Source organism: Lytechinus pictus, chromosome 4 (assembly GCF_037042905.1).
Source record: "Lytechinus pictus isolate F3 Inbred chromosome 4, Lp3.0, whole genome shotgun sequence".
Taxonomy (NCBI): domain Eukaryota; kingdom Metazoa; phylum Echinodermata; class Echinoidea; order Temnopleuroida; family Toxopneustidae; genus Lytechinus; species Lytechinus pictus.
The window spans coordinates 21,204,942-21,222,327 of record NC_087248.1 but is presented as its reverse complement, the minus strand read 5'-3'; the positions used below and the strand labels follow the sequence as shown (position 1 = coordinate 21,222,327).

The window sequence follows — 17,386 nt, the reverse complement described above, 5'->3', positions numbered from 1 at the left end:
TTGACAGAATCGTGCAGCGAGCTCGAAACGATCCTATATTTATTACATGTAGATGATATGTCCATAATTATATGACGACGTCTACTTAGGACAAATGATGATTATTATAATGAATGCCAAGTATATATTCAGAGCCGATCTTTTTTTAACCATTATTTTGCTCGCAGCTCAGGCTCAAATGGGGCTCAAATACTTGTCAATGAAAAGAAGAAGAAACAAAATACCAAAGCAAAACACTCAATGTCAGTACTCCTTGTTATATATGCCTATAAATAAGTAATTATTTACAATTTTCATCAATTTATTTCTTTTTAAAAATATTTCGTCTCGGTCAGTCATATCAGCTATCTCAGCTCATTTGTTTAGATCACAGACTAGCCGGCAGCCTGCACGTGTGTGTCCCCAGGCTAGGCTAGCGCAGGGCCATTCTGCATCAACCGAGCTCATGCACGTCGCACATGCAGCACACAGTATATACAGCGCGCTAAACTTTGTGTCGTAGAGAAAGATGAAAACAGCAAACATTTGAAGACGATTCGAGTGGACGTTCCAGTAAAACAAAACAATACTTGTCCTCAGGGTCAAGCAGTTGGAGACTGATCGAGACTGGTCAAATCAGGTGAAAGTCACATTATTGATGGTCGACTCCTGAGACGTTGCAACATCAGGCATCAAGTTCCAGCTGCTTCTTTGACTTTGGAAACGGTTGTGTGAGTCTGCGCTGGCCGCCCGGTGCTGCTGCATCAGCGATTCACACATTGTAATCTCGAACTGCGTCGTCAGGTCAGTTCTAACTAACTTCTCTTCCGCCTCCATGTTTCTATTTGGTATTTTTGTAGTAGAAATAAAGTTTACCATGTTCATAGAACCATCTTTAGATATACTGTATGCCAGGAGGCAAACATCGACAACATCATCATCACCATCATTCATCAATCACCATCACCAGCATCATCATTAGTAGTACTACTACTACTAGCATCATTATCATCATCATCATCGTCATTATCATCCTCATTCAATCACATCATTATCATCATCATCATCATCATCATCATGCTCCATCACATCAGCACAACCACCACCAAATTCTACCTCCATGCACCAACCAACACCACCGTACCAAAGGCAAAGCATCATCATCAATAAATTAGGTACCGCTAGTAAAAGTCTTCAATATGTAAAGGGGGGGGGGGGGGGGGGGTGTCCGACTGTCCGGACACTAACATTTTGAAGCCTTCCTTTTGGCTTTGAATTGCACTTACAGAAACATTTATTGGAAAAGTTGTAATCTTCAGTTTTGTTCTCTAATATTGCTTAACAACAGTTTATATGGTATTACAAATTTATGAGACTTTGCTTGTTTATTTTTCCAAATGGCTGTTTAAAATCAATTGTCTGGACACAAAACAACCGAGTAGCCTATATAAATAGATCTACTTGTTGATTTATGATGTTATCTCTTCATTGATCTTTTTTTCTTGTTTATTATCTATTTCTCTTTTGTTAATTTAATTTTTTATGATGTTATCTTTTCATTTATCTTTTTTTCTTGTTATCTATTTCTCTTTTGTTAATTTAATTTTACCTTTTACATTTATATGGTCATTGTATTCTCCATTGGAGAAGAAATATTTCTGTCATTACTGACTTTACTGTCACTGGCATTTTTATTGTTGTGGCACTATGGATAAGTCCTTGGACTTTGAAAGTCAAGGTCAGGGGTTCAAATCCCAACACAGCACTTGCGTCCTTTGTCAAGGTGTTCATCTGCATTTGCCACTCTCCACCCAGGTGTAATAAATGGGTACCTGGTAGGAAGGATTTCCTTGAATGCACGAGTGTGTGATCAGGATAGCCGTGCTTAAGCCGGGGTATTAGTATGCAGCGCTTAATAGAGACAAATAAAGCGCTATATAAACGTCGCATATTATCTCCAAGATTTCTGAATGTAATCTTTCAGAATTTTTCTTGATTGAACAGACAAGAGAAGGTCTCTCTATCTACAGTATTTTCTCATCAATAGATAATAATTTTGTGCAAACTAGACTCTGCCCTATTTTCTGTACCAAGTCAGACTATATATTGCCATACGCATTAAAATTGTTTAATTTGAAATATTAATTAAAAGAATAATCAAGACTACAGGTATACCGCAGAATAATTCATTCCTCAAGTAAGCAGTATTGATTATTAGGGAAATAATTTCACAAAGTTCTGCACAGTCTGATGATAATAAAATATGCTTCCAATATGCACAGCAAATTGTTTTGTGATACAAGGAATATTTTTCTCTGTGAACTGCTGTACACGTTTGATAAAATTTTCTTTTATTGTTTGTTTGCTTTTATTACTGCATTCAAAATATCACAATATAATGTGTATACATATGCAATATACAAAATAATCAAAAATAATAAACAATATTGACCTAATCATAGTACATAATGAATACAAAATGATGATCTGAACATAAACTTCATTTTTTGATAATGTTTTTAAAATATTAATTAATGGACGCAGGAGACCGCCATTGATAAAATCATAAGATTTTATCTGATTTTTCATCTGATATAGCTGTTGTCTGAAATGTTATTTTTTCTTTGTTCTTTAAATTGAATTTATGAGCCTGGCCCCGACATTTTTTGCTTCTTTTCGATAAGTTTAAGATAAGTTTAAGTGAAGTTTAGTATTGATCCACCCTGCAAATTCTCAAATCACATGCAATGTCAATAGAATAAATGTGTTTTTGCATTCAGGGGCATGGAAGGGCATGGCATGGGATTGTTTTGTGATTTTAATGCCTTTGTTGTTTTGGCACCAATGACTTTGATCATGTGATCAAATTGTGACCTGGATGATGGATGAAGTCCAAACCCAGGGTCTTGCGCAATTTCCACTCCTGTTTTCAAATCATAGTGTAATCTGAACAAATCCCCTTCTGTCATAGAATTGGAAGTCTATCATCTTGTTGGAATGCTCCCCAGGGAGTGGAGATAGTACATTTATGGATGCACATTGTGTGCAGGCCTGCATACAAGGATCCAATAACCGGGGTAACAATTAAAATGTAAAATGCTGTTATTAAAAGGACAAGACCATCCAGACAAAATGTTGTTTTGAATAAAAAGATAAAAATCCAACAAGCATAACACTGAAAATTTCATCAAAATCGGATGTAAAATAAGAAAGTTATGGCATTTTTAAATTTCCCTTTAGTTCACAAAATTGTTATGTGCACATCCTGGGCTGTATGCAAATGAGGGAACTGATGACATCATCAACTCACTATTTCTTTTGTATTTTATTATATGAAATATTCTAATTTTCCCTTCATTTTCATGTGAAAGAAAGTTTCGTTCCTGTCTGAACATGTGGAATTACCATTGTTTTAACATTTTATCGTTCAATCAAGTTGGTCCCTATTGTCAAATTTGTAAAAATTGAAATATTGTATAATTCAAACAATAAGAAACAAAAGAAATAGTGAGTGAGCGACATCATTGACTCTCTCATTTGCATGTAACTGACTTGTAGATGTTGTGAAAATAAGCGAAACTTTAAAATGTCATAACTTTCTTATTTTACATCCGATTTTGATGAAATTTTCAGCGTTATGCTTGTTGGATTTTTCTCTACTGATTCAAATCAACATTTTTCTGGGGTGTACTTGACCTTTAAGAACGCAAAATCATTATTATTTGATATCCTGTTGAGTACATGTAGGCCCCGATGCAGGTTTTCATATAGTTTTTGTATTGTTTAGTAAAATTCAAGAAACATTTTTAATTATAAACAGCATATTCCAGTCTTGGTTGAAGTTCTGCTTTATTAAATTTAGTGTTTGCATCATAGGCCTTTGAGTTACCTTACGTCCCTGTAAATTTTAATTTGAAAAGTACTTACTAATTTTTTTTTTGTATATGGGGGAGGGAGGGGAGGATAATATTTGTTTCTGTACCAGTGGCAAAATACAAGCTTTTTTTTTTTTTTGGGGGGGGGGGGGAGGGGGGATCGGATTGACAATTTGAAAGTAGGTCTACATGTTGGCTCTCTGTTATATGGATACCTGTATCCTGTGACCTCATTCACCCCAAATTCTTGTCCGATAATGACTGTCCTTGAATGCTTGTCCTGAAAATGACCTTCGATTGCAGTGGAAATATATACAGGGGTCAGGTCTGTTGGCTGACTTATGTGTAATTGAACACTGTCAGGGTTTTTATTTTTTTGTTATTTTTTAATCGCTCCCCTATGCAATGTAGATAATAATTAATTAGACAGTGCATTATTAATTATAATAGTCAGTTCTTGTATAGCGCATAACACATTATGAATAACGTCTCTATGCGCTTCCAAAGGACTTGGATATTATTACCCTGGCTGTAGCTCAAGCAGCTGTTACGCGCTCGGCATTCCAAGGAATAAATTCCTGCCAGGTACCCATTCACCTCACCTGGGTTGAGTGCAGCACTATGTGGATCAATTTCTAGCTGAAGGAAACTACGCCATGGCTGGGATTATTAATATCGATATTAAGTCTGTGTACACTTAGGCCTGTTAGGTGTCTTATGCCTACTTTCTCAAGTTAATGCAGAAGACCTCTGTGGGTGTTCAAAAAGATTTAAGTATTTTTATGACTTAAAGTCGCACTTAAATGCAGATGCATACACGACATAACGCATAATCTTATTGATCAATACACAGTGTGCATCCTCTAGTCTTAGCATGATATGACCAAAGCAGTCATAATGTCTTTTATACCGCACACAGCAAGGCACATATGTAAGTGCGACTCTAGTCATGCAGTAGGCATACTTATGATTGTGACCCCCCTGGTCATGTAATATATAAGGTAATATATAAGGTAATACCTTTCAGCGAAATGGCATTATTGATTTCTGTTCATCTTAGCATACAATCCGAACATTTCAACCACTAGTACATTACATCTAAGATCTGATTATTCATGATCAAAACAAAAATATTAAAAGATATCAATGGTTGCTGTGGGTTTCATTTTGCAGGAAAATGTCTGTCATATATAAAGGCCTATTTGGATGAATGATGTGTACATGTAATATATTGCATTTGTTTCTTGTTTTACAGGTCAGCCTTGCTTGACCATGGCATTACCTCATCTGGACACCAATACAGGCCTTCCCCCAGCCCAGGGTCTATACAACCCAGAATATGAGAAAGATGCGTGTGGGGTTGGATTTATTGTGAATATCAAGGGAGAACAATCAAATAAGGTGGGTGAGAATATGGTGTTGATATCAATTGGTGTTAAAAATGTTATCAAATGTCTTCACAACAATTTGAGTTTTTTTTTTATATTTGCGTTCGAAGGCAGGGAATGGGGGGAGAGGCTGCTGGGGGGTTCAGCCCCCCTCCCATGTTTTTTTTTCAAAACCATGTACAAGAACATAAAATGACCATCTTAATGTGATTTCCTGCATGTTCAGCAGCCCTCTCCCCCACTTTCAAAACCATTCCACAGCCCCTGGAAAGCCCCCATCTCCTGGTAATGCAGGAGTTGCAATCCATGTAGGCTCAAATCTCAAGTTAAATCCGAAAATTATGAAGAATTTACACAATAGGAATTTTAGATCAGTTGCAATTTGAGTTTGAATTTGCATTTTGAAAGCGGGGCAAAGGCTCATAATCCCTTGCCTAATGCCATTTTTGTCAAATTGGTGACTTTGATAGCCGTAAATTATACGAAAATGACCTTGAAAACTTCCAACATGCATAGATTACAGTATTAAGGATTTGATCATAGGTTACAACATACCGGTAGATTGCATTACATACAATGCTCATCATAGAAATACGTAATGAGGACTTCTGGCACATTCATTGCGGGCTTATCCCTCGATTGCTCAGTTAAAGTCTTTTTGTATACAATACGTACATGTATGTTGGTCATAAATCAGCATAAAAATTGTAGAGCACTTTCAGGTCTAAAACTTTTTACATGTGTACAGTATCTCATGATTTCTCAGCACAAACGATGTCATTCATATTGTAGATAACATTCTGAAAAAGCATGTTCTTGTCACATGCTACAAATAGGACTCCTGGGGAGGATTTTTTTCTGTATGTCAATCCTTACTAGTCTGCAACCACAGACTCATATTATTTGACACTTTGACCAAAACAGGTCTAGAATGAAGACTGCTGTAGACTCATATATTTGACACTAGTTTGACCAGTACCAGGGCCCTGTTTCATGCAACTGTTGTAACTTTGCCATAATGGCAACTACCCTGGTAACATGGCTCAGCAGCCAATCAAAATCAAGGTCACCATGGTTGTTGCCATAATTGCAGTTACAACAGTTGCAGGTCCTTTATGAAACGGGGACCCCAGGTCTAGAGTGAAAACTAGACTCCAAAGACTGTGTCTGTGACGACTCTCGGTAGATAGAGGCAGCCACAGTACATTTGTACATAGTGAATTTCGTCTCAATACTTCTGACTCTGCATTATGCACAATGTGAATTGCGAAAACCAATGTAGCCTGTATACAACGCTGCACACAGTAACAAAATGTAAAGTTTGTAAAGACTTAAAACATGGCAAGGCCTGTATAATCTACAAAAGTACAAATTAATCTTAAAAAACAAATACACTGTAGCCTACATGAAGACAAGAAAATATGTATGAATATGAGAATGGTTATTTTTGGAAGGGGGGGGGGGGTAAGATGGGAAACAAAAGATAGAACCTAATGTGAATTAAGGATCATCATACTGCCAAAGTGCCAATTAATATTAATGAGTATTGAACTGCACTCATTTTTGTTTTAGAGTTTGGTTCGTAATGTGATTTAAACTATTGTTCCATTCAGAAGTAAGGCAGTGCAAATGTGCTTATTGTCTGTTGGTAATATTAAAGGCCTACGTGTTTCCTCCTGAGGTTAACAGAAGGTCAATCCAGCCTAACAGTAATTGTATATGTACAGCTATATCAGATAACAGCATATTAATTGCTTTATAGTCACGGTCAAGTCCAATGTGGAAGTCCAGCTATAAACTTGGCAAATGTCCTCATTTTCTGACAAAAAAACATTTTCAAACATTTTTAAGGAGGGTGGGGGGGGGGAGGGGTAGTCTGCAAAGACAGGCTCAAATTTGGCAGTAAAAAATACCCAATACCATATCTATTCTATTCTACTGTTATTTTGTTCTGTAGATTTGTTCATTGATGTACTTGACAGACTGAAATTTGACCGTCAAACAAACAATACCATTCTACTTTTGTTTCATTCTGTAGATTTGTTCATTGATGTACACGATTCTCCATTTTGTTTTTAAATGGAGGTTTTTTTATATTTTTTTAAATGTACAGAGCAAAAAATGTCATATATTTGCTTGTTCAGTTCTATAGTCAAGCCTGTATTAGGTTCATTTGAAACATAATCATCTATGATAGATAACCGACATACAGTACTTGCATCTTGTATCATACTTGAATGGAATCTTTCTGTTTTCATTTTTCCTTGTACATGTAGATCATAAAAGATGCCCAGACTATCCTATGCCGTATGAAGCATCGAGGGGCTACAGGGGGTGACAATGACACTGGAGATGGTGCTGGTGTTATGACAGGCATACCTCACAAACTATATGCACGTATACTCAGGTAGGTCAAAGAGCACATAAATGTTTAAAGTGTTGGTGTTGGGTGTTGGATGATATCATTCTCAGCACCAGTCTTATGTCAGGTGTTGGTGTTGATGTTTGGTGCTCATGTCAAGAGTATGCTATCACATCAGGTTGGTTAACTCAGCTTCTACTCTGGACAAGAGGTTTGCTATAAAAAATTATACCAAAGAGTTGATAGCTCAGCACCAAGTGATATCAATCTCAGTACCAGTCTTATTTCACCTACATGTATTTCAACTTCAAGTGTTGGTGTTTGGTTTTTGTGTTGCGAGTGAGAATGAGAGACTTTCACTTTGCTGAACTGAGCTTCAACTCAGAATGTAGGTTTTCTATTAAAAATAAAAACAAGGTGTTGATAGCCTAACACCAAGTGATCTCAATCACAGCACTGGCCTTCTGTCAAGTGCTTTTAATGATGGTGTATGTGTTAAGAGAGATACAAACTCTAAATGTTGGTTTTCTACCAAAATTTGTACTCAAGGTTTTGATAGCTCAGCACCATGTGATATCAATCTTAGCACCAGTCTTATTTCAAGTGTTGGCTAGTATGGAGTTGTGAACACCAAATTACACCAGCTTTCAACACCAAAGTTTAAGTCAACCCAGTGGAGAAAGAAGAGAATAAAGGGAAAAATGACCATGGCATTAATGAGCAAGTTTTGAACTTGAAGGTTTCCAGGAAGAAAATGTGTTAATAAGGAGGAGGGGGGGGGGGGGTGAGATGGGAGGGGGGAGAGAGAGAATGGGGGAGGGATTTAAAGGGCTTGGAAAGGGAAACTACATTTTGAAATACATACATGCAGATATCGAGCTTGGGTCCCGGGGAAGGAAACAAACACACCAATTTTTTTTCTTCAAATATTTGTTGGGTAATACTGTGCTACTAATTACCAAAATCAATATGACTTTTAATAATGTTGTTCATTTATGGAGTAGGTTGGTGTTTCACTTTAATCTCACATATTGATAATTTGAAAACCATACTGTAATAAACGCAATACAGAGTAGGTAGTACCAATTGGGAAGTCCCGGGACCCTGGCAAGCTCCCAGCACTCTCCCTTGAGGGATAAAATCCTTCCTGAGCGCTCAAGACCTGCCCTAGCTAGTTTTACCACCAGACACCTTTGCCACGTCACAGACTAAGCTGTGCACTACTCAAAACAGTGATATATAAACATGTCGCTTTCAACATCTCCTCTGGGGGGGGGGGGGGTACTCGAATTATAACGTGATACCTATGTGACGTGCCAAAGTCGAAAATAGGGGGTGCTGGAACTAAATCTTAGTCTTAAGACGGGGGTCTCTTGAACGGCTCTTGGATCAACTATTGCTAAAAATGCAATGCTCTTGAGCTGACCACATAAAAAAGGGGGTCTCCCCCGGGGGGGGGCCACTTCCATTGACGAGCGGAGTGGATACCATGCGCGACCATGTGGTCTCGAAAAGCACCCTAAACACGTATTTTCCATATTCTGAAAATGCACCCCTTAACAAGTATTGGCGTCTGAAACCCTACCCTTAACAAGTATTGGAAACAAAACAATACTCTTGGCAAGTATTCCCTGAAATGAACCCCTAAACAAGTACAGCGATATTTTTTTGTTTGTTCCGTCGATCGTCAGTTTTACCTTTAGTTTACACACCATTTGGTTTAGTACGGCCCCAGCTTTCACACCTTGCGCTAATTGGACTCTAAACACGTAGTGTTGGGGCAAAAAGGACATCCTTTATAAAACATTTTAATTTTGTTTTATCATCCCCGCAAATTTGACCCTAAACAAGTAGCTTTCCTAGCGAAATAGATACCCTTTTTGCATTATTTTTGTGTTTTTGACACCCTTATCACGTTACGTACGTAACGTGCCCTATCTTGAAAAAGACATCCTTTTTACGTGTTTTTCTGGTCGAGCATGGTATCCACTCGTCAATGTAAGTGGCCCCCCCGGGGGGTCTCCAGAACTCAGTAGATCATAGGCGTAATTGGTAGCAGCTACGTGAAAAAACGTGCGCGTATCTTGCTAGATTCATACAGTCCTGGATTCATATCGGGCTTGAGCGCAAGCTAGCTGTGGGCGCGGGGAGCTTCGGGTGCCCGCAGCTATGGCTCTGCACCGATCGAGCTCGCTGCTCTGACAGGCTCTGTGGTTCATAGTGGGCGTGCATTGGAACGTGAAATCACAAATGTGAGGGTCTCCAGAACAGGAGAAAATAGAAATATATACATGGCTTTTTGGAAGTTTCTGAATTGGTGATGCTCTGGAACAGAAATTTAGGTTGAAAATGGGGGTCTCAACCGCGGCACATATGTATCATACATTTATACCAAGTAGTAATAACCCCCCCCAGGCTCCCCTCTCCCCCAGAAAAAGCAAGTCTATAGGACCCCCCCCCCCAAAAAAAAAAAATAATAATAATGATAATAACATTGTAAATTGGGATCCCTCAAAAAGGACCCCATGAAGGATTTTGAATGTCGGCCATTCACTGAATTAGACTCAAGTTTGCCAATTACATACAAGCAGTTTTTATTCATGATAAATGACTGATTTATGCAATCAGTGAATTGTCTGTATTATCCAGTTTCCCTGACCTACCCCTAATTCATCTTTTAATCCTTCCCCGGGATGGGGGGGGGGGGGGTATATAAAAGTCAGTGGGCCATGCCCCCTTCATACCCTTAATCATACCCATTCTTTTGTGTTGTTCACTATTACTGTAAAATCTTGTTTGTCCTCAGACCCATCCCATTTGCTTTCCCTTCATCTATCCCCATCTCTCTACTTTTTTTCTGTATTCTCCCTCCCCCTGTCATCCCCTCTTTAGCTCACTTCTACATGTACATGTATCTATATATTTCCTCTTCATACATTAACTATTAAAATACCCCCTCTTCTCCATTTCAGCTACATGTATATCTTCTCTTCCATATTATTGCTCTTTGTCACCCTATCTCTCTACTCCCTGGCTTCATTCTACCCCCGGGGGGGGCACTCGACCAAAAAAGTGGTGGGGGTGTGCCGCGGGCGAGACAAAAAACGGGGGCCTTGGAGCGGGCTCATTGTAAAAAGGAGGGTCCTCGGAACGGGCTTCGGAACTACAAATGTTTGTGAAAACGGGGGTCCTTGGAACGGGTCGCCTGCGTGCGAGTGCGTATGCATCCCTATGGAACGTAGCCCGGCGGCACGACTGACGGGCGCGCTAGCGCAGAGGCGATGGTCGGACAGCGAGCTGCGGCCGCTTTTCACCAAAATTGCGACCGGAACGGCGTAACGGAAAATATGCGAAGCCCTGGAGCGGATTTTTTTCTTCTTTTTTCTCAAGAAGAAGAAAATGCTATGCACTGGAGCGGCTTTCTTTGTTCTTTTTCTCAATAAGACAAAAATGCTATGCCTCGGAACGGAAATTTGAGTGTAAAAATGGGGGTCCCCTCCGCGGCACATACCCACTATGCATTATATACTGAGTGCCCCCCCCGGGATTCTACCTCTTTCTTTATCTCTATCCTCCTCTCTCCCTCTCTATCTTTCTTTCTCTCCCCTCTCTTTCTCCTTCTTTTCCCCCTCTCCCCTTTCTTCCTCTGATCTCTCCCTCTCTCTTCTTTTCTCTCTTCATCTTTCCATGTCTCACCATGCTATCACCCAGGCTGGTCATTCATTAGGGTCTTGAATGATACATGAAGGTGAAATGCAAATAAATTTCCATTCAAGCTCTAGTGCTATGTATGTGTACATTTACAGAGTATGAACGGAGGTCAATTTTTTTGTCCTGAGGGAAAAACTTGAAATGGGATTTTGAAGGTTCCAGTAGTTCTAGGGTGCGTTTATCCGCCACTTTTTTACCCTAGAATCATGATTTGAATCATGATTCAAATCATGATTCTGCAGAATCACGATTGCGTTTAGTCGAAATTGAATATAATCATGATTAGAATCACAAACATGAAACACGAAAAAAGGGGCGTTTGGAAAGACGTTTCTGCAGAATCACGTACGAAAATGTTCGAATAAACGATATCGTGATTACAATCATGATTATATTACCTCACTGTTGTGTCGGGCTACTTTCGGTTTGACTCTTGCCAAGCTCAAGGCGCTCTATATGCTCATTGTATGTACGATGCATGCATTTCTTGTCTTGTTCAAGTTCTGTGTTGGTCATCGCATCGTCCACTACTTTTCATTTTTTGGTCATGTCTTCAACTTCAAGTTCTAGTAAATGAATTAACTGGACAGACAATGATCTCAGTTGTTGTTGAGTATACAGTATCAATATTAAATTGGATCTACGCTGAAATTCACTTCCGAACACAATTTTGGATAAACTAACAAGATGAATAGAAGCATATGGACCCTATATGATAGAAGTAAACAAAATGAGGTATAGACTAAATTCTGATGGAAGCAAAATAATTTTCGAGAGCCGAAACACGTGCGAAAAACTTCCTCTGTCAAACTGCGCACTAGTGATGCGCACTGGATTGGCCCGAATCTGAGGAGAAACAGCATTGGAATGAAGGTCGTCTAAACGCTGATTCTGTGATATTGTGATTCATGTTTGTGTTTTGAATCATGATTCAAATCATGATTCAAATCATGATTCTGGCTTGAGGTCGCATAAACGCAGCCATAGTAGTACAAACCATGAACATGTACAAATGAGTTGGCCCTCATTTGCAATTTTAAAGGACAAGTCCACCCCAACAAAAGGTTGATTTGAAAAAAAAGGAGAAAAATCCAACAAGCAAAACACTGAAAATTTCATCAAAATCGGATGTAAAATAAGAAAGTTATGACATTTTAAAGTTTCGCTTAATTTCACAAAACAGTTATATGCACATCTTGGTCTGTATGCAAATTGGTAGACTGATGACGTCACCCACTCACTATTTCTTTTGTATTTTATTTTATGAAATATGAAATATTCTAATTTTCTCCCCTTGTCAAGTGAAACAAAGTTTCATTTCTCCCTGAACATGTGGAATTACCATTGTGTTAACAGTTTATGGTTTTTCAAAGTTAAGTTGGTCCTTCTTGTCAAATCTGTAAAAATTGAAATATTGTATTATTCAAACAATAAAAAACAAAAAAATAGTGAGTGATGGACATCATCGACTCTCGCATTTGCATATCACTGAGTTGTGCATTTAACTGTTTTGTGAAAAATAAGTGAAACTTAAAAATGTCATAACTTTCTTATTTTACATCCGATTTCGATGGAATTTGCAGCGTTATGTTTGTTTGATTTTTCTCTATCGATTCAAATCAACAATTTTCTGGGGTGGACTTGACCTTTGATAGGAATTTTTCTCAGATAAATTAGCTCCATACGTCATACATGTAAATTAAAATTCCTTGTGCCCTACAATACATGTACGCGGCCCCTCCCCCTCAAAATACTGGAGTGTGCACAGGATACTTTTTTCAATATTTCCACAAATTCCCCAGTACATGAGTTTCAAAGGGGGTATCCGTTCCGGCCCTCTTCTTCTGGGCCTCTCCATCCCCTCCAATGTGTTAAAAAGTCCCCCCCCCCCTGTATGCCATTATATAATCAAACTCCATTTTCGGTGCCTTAATTGTTTATCCCTCCCCCTTCCTATAAGTTGAGACCAAGAAATAATATTTTAGCCCTGAACGCCCCCCCCTCCTTTTCCCAACCAAATGGTGAAAATAAGGATGGACTCTTTTTACTTCTTCATGTTTAAAAAGGGGGAAATATAAAATGCTTCTTCATTTTTTTAATGCAGAGACGAGCAGCAGGTAGAGCTTCCAGAGCCTGGTCGCTATGCAACGGGTATATTCTTCCTCGATCAAGACACTGCCAGCCTTTGTGAGAAAAAGTTTGAAGAACTTGCCATTGAGTGTAAATTAAAGGTAAAAGGAATTTCAGTATTAAGTATTAACCCCCCCCCACAAAAAAAGGCTAGATTGATCTTTTAAAGAATGATTTGCACCACTATAAGGGTAGATGATAACTAATTTCTCCATTATTTTGGACTTTAATTTATAGTTTTCTTAATTTTCTGTGGAACATGTATTATATTATTTGTCTGGATGTGAAGTATATTTATGCTGTTGTGTACATGTTCATGCTGATACCAGTCAATCGGGCAAAATACATATTTTTTCAGGGTTGTACTTTTCACAACAGTCTTTCTCCAACATTGAATTTAAGCTTTAAATTAGCAGTGAATGGGGGTTCTTATTGGCTCTTTTTTCATTTTCCTAGGGCTCTATTCTTTATTTTTCAAGGCTCTTTTGAGCATATCAGGGGTGAAATTGGCCTGAGTCCTCATGCATTCTATTCCTAGGCATGATAATTGATATTCTTCCCACTAAAATCAGAATTCCGATTTTTTTTTTAATAACTTTTTTTCAGAATTTGTTTTTTATTATTTTCTATTTTTTTAATTTTTTTTAAATAATTTTTTTTAAGTGAACTCATTTGCCCAAGAACATTCTCATGCTGTTTCTTACTGCCTTTTAAAGTCAAATGATAATAAATCTATTAAGCAGACTCACCTTGAAAAATCCCTTTCGATTTCTATACTACAGCTGTATGCAAGAGCTTGTAACCCCGACCGGGGCGTCTTGGACTTCGGTGGGGACTTAGCCACCCTTGGCTACTATTCAGATTTTTTTTTTCAGGGGAATATCATGCCTGTATTCCCTGCATTCAATTAAAACTAAAACCAACAGTCACATATATATATATGATATTTTCTTCCTTTTTTTTCTTCTCACGCAGTGCCCTGAATAAATCCGATTTCTTTTTTTCTATTAAAACTTAAACCATCGACTATTTTTCTTTGCTTTATGTAGGTACTAGCATGGCATAATGTTCCACATGATACGAATGTCCTCGGCCGCTCTGCCAGAGCGAGGGAACCGTTGCTACGTCAGGTCTTCGTGACTGGCGAGCAGGAGAAGGAACTTTTTGAACAGCGTGTAAGTATGAATGCGATAAAAGTTGATTTGTTTGAATGATAGGCATAAAGAGAGGGAAAGGGGGGGGGATCATATACCATTTTTAGTGAGTCGCTGATCCGGACCAGTCTCGGGCAATAAAGTCGTAAAACTTTGAGTTTATGAATGGCGCGGGCTATTTTGATGCTGCTGTTATCAGCACCAGACCCGCATGCCCAAGTTTTTAAATGGGTGATCGTAAAAGTAGTGCCGGCTCTGCTATAGTTACTGAACGCAATGGTGCAGACTATTTTCAGCGCTGGCCTGGTGCGGAGCAAAAAATCATAAGTTACTAAAATCGGTATTGGAAATGATACATTTATTCAACCTCCCATCCAACAATTTCTCATATAAAGCAGTTCATTCCTTTGTAGGGACAGTGAATTTCCTAACGGTAAAGCTGAATATTTCGTTCAGTTCTTTTATTTTCATGTGAAAATCATTTGCCTGTACCATTTCAATCTTAAGAACTTGCCCTTTTCAAGGCCATTGTTCAATTACTCATAACCGATGAAAAGCGATAAACTTTCAGGATCAAAGCCAACTACCAAACAATGTAAAACAAAGCAAAAAAGGAAGTTAAACATAACAAGAACAAACAAACACATAAATGAAAACATACCTTTTCTTGATGGAATTTACATCTGTAGGAGTGATGCATAGGTCACCGTCTTGTATAAAAAAAACATTGTCATTGATTGTACAACTGATTTAAAAGCTGATTGCACATTACGTTCAATGGAGTAAATTTTAAGAGCAGTCCTGTGATCAATTGCTAAGATTGGTGTAAGAGGTCCCAGATAAGCGTTCGTCAGTGTAATACTGAACTTGAATGTACAGGAAGTAGTAACTTGTTTAATACTACATGTAGGTCCTTAGGAAAAGCCCCAAGGCTGTTATGTGTTTTGAATGGTGCCGTTGACCTTATTTGTTATTTGGGTCAGAGAAAACAGGGATGGGAGGGCCTGTTGGGTTTTCTAGCACAAAGATTTGCAATCGATCGCAAAAGGCCCTTGTCCGATCAAGATCATTGATGCATGTGCATTATGTCAAACCTGACTGGTGACCAATCAGAGTTTCTTTTTTAATTTCTAATGGAGTGCTTACAGAGTGTAACTTTTCTGGAAGGTTTGCAAATAGTCTCATATTGCCAATAACCGATCATTGTTTCTTGCTATCATTGTTCAACATATGCTCCATTTCACTGTAACACCAGGGATGCCAGTTTTCAGGCAAAAGCCTGAATTCAGGATCTGGCAATTTATTTTCAGGCCATAGTTTTATCATTTTTGTGTACAAAATATTGTATTGCCTGTGATTTTCAGGCCCTCTGATCAATTCCAACTGGCATCCCTATAACACTTTGCCAAAGTTTGTTTCTTGGCTGATTTTCCAATCAGAATTGTATTCTACAACACATACTCTTCAGATTATGATTGTTTGAAAAAGTAGTTTTAATATGGGTTAAACATACATGTATGTATAACTATAAGGCAGACTTCTCAAACAAAGTAAATCAATATCAGGTTAGTCAAATATTTGATATTTAGCAGTGATCACTAGCATCACAATCTAAAGATGTTTGTGTAGTACACATACAAGTTATATGTACATACAGTAAGGATATCTTCAATATCAACATACATGCTTTGCTTCCCCCCTTCCTTTGTCTATTTCTTCCTTGCCACCCCTCCCCCTACCCGATACTGTGTTCCAACTGTGAACTATTTCTTACCCCCTTTCTTTTCTTTAAAGTTCTACTCAATTTTCCCTCTTTGTGCCCTTTAGCCCCCCCCCCCTCCTATTTGCCACTGTTTACTGCGATGCAACACTGAACATACCAAATAACTTTGACATCTTTTATTTCCCTTCTTTCACCCTTCAATGTCCCCTTTTTGCCCACCCCTCGCCCCCTCCCCCCCCCCATATGATTGTTTCTGTGGTCTAACTCTGAACTTATCTATTTCATACTGAACCATATATCTAAAGGAGAATGAAACTTTTGGAACAAGATAGCTTGTGTGAAAACAGAAAAATCAAAGAAACAGATCAACGAAAATTTGAGAAAAATCTGACAAATAATGAGAAAGTTATGAGCATTTGAATATTGCGATCACTAATGCCATGGAGATCTTCAAATTGGCAATGCGACAAAGTTGTGTGATGTCACTTGTGAACAACTCTCCCCATTACTTAAGTATATATTTCACTTAAATTGCCTCTTTTATCACATCTATCAGTAGATCATGTGTTCTTTATAGAGGAGGGCATGTAATACAGATTCTTAAAGAATACACCATGGATAAAGAGTTTGTATCACAATAAGAAAAAGCAGAAAGAGACATTTTGAGGTATTTTATAGTTCATCAAAGGGAAAGTTGTTCACATGTGACATCACACATCCTTGTCGCATAGCCAAAGGGAGGATCTCCATAGCATTTATAGTGATTGCAATATTCAAATGCTCATAAGTTTCTCATTATTTGTCCGATTTTTCTCAAACTTTCTTTGATCTTATTCTTTGATTTTTCTGTTTCAACACAAGCCTACTCGTTCCAAAGGATTCATTCCCCTTTAACAGTTTCATTACTCATTGTTAAAGGACAAGTCCACCCCAACAAAAACTTGATTCGAATGAAAAGAGAAAAATTCAACAAGCATAACACTGAAAACTTCATCAAAATCGGATGTAAAATAAGAAAGTTATGACATTTTAAAGTTTCGCTTCATTTCACAAAAGAGTTATAT

General features: G+C 38.1%; 1 protein-coding gene across 1 annotated transcript; it reads left to right on the top strand.

Moving 5' to 3' along the window:
- Positions 1-371: 371 nt before the first annotated feature.
- LOC135153894 (uncharacterized) lies at positions 372-15,196 on the top strand. The gene is made up of 5 exons (XM_064098626.1): positions 372-783; positions 5,110-5,255; positions 7,519-7,649; positions 13,420-13,546; positions 14,495-15,196. The coding sequence occupies exons 2-5, from the start codon at positions 5,127-5,129 to the stop codon at positions 14,657-14,659; spliced, it is 552 nt and encodes a 183-aa protein (XP_063954696.1). The 5' UTR covers positions 372-783; positions 5,110-5,126; the 3' UTR covers positions 14,660-15,196.
- The last annotated feature ends 2,190 nt before the right edge of the window (positions 15,197-17,386 follow it).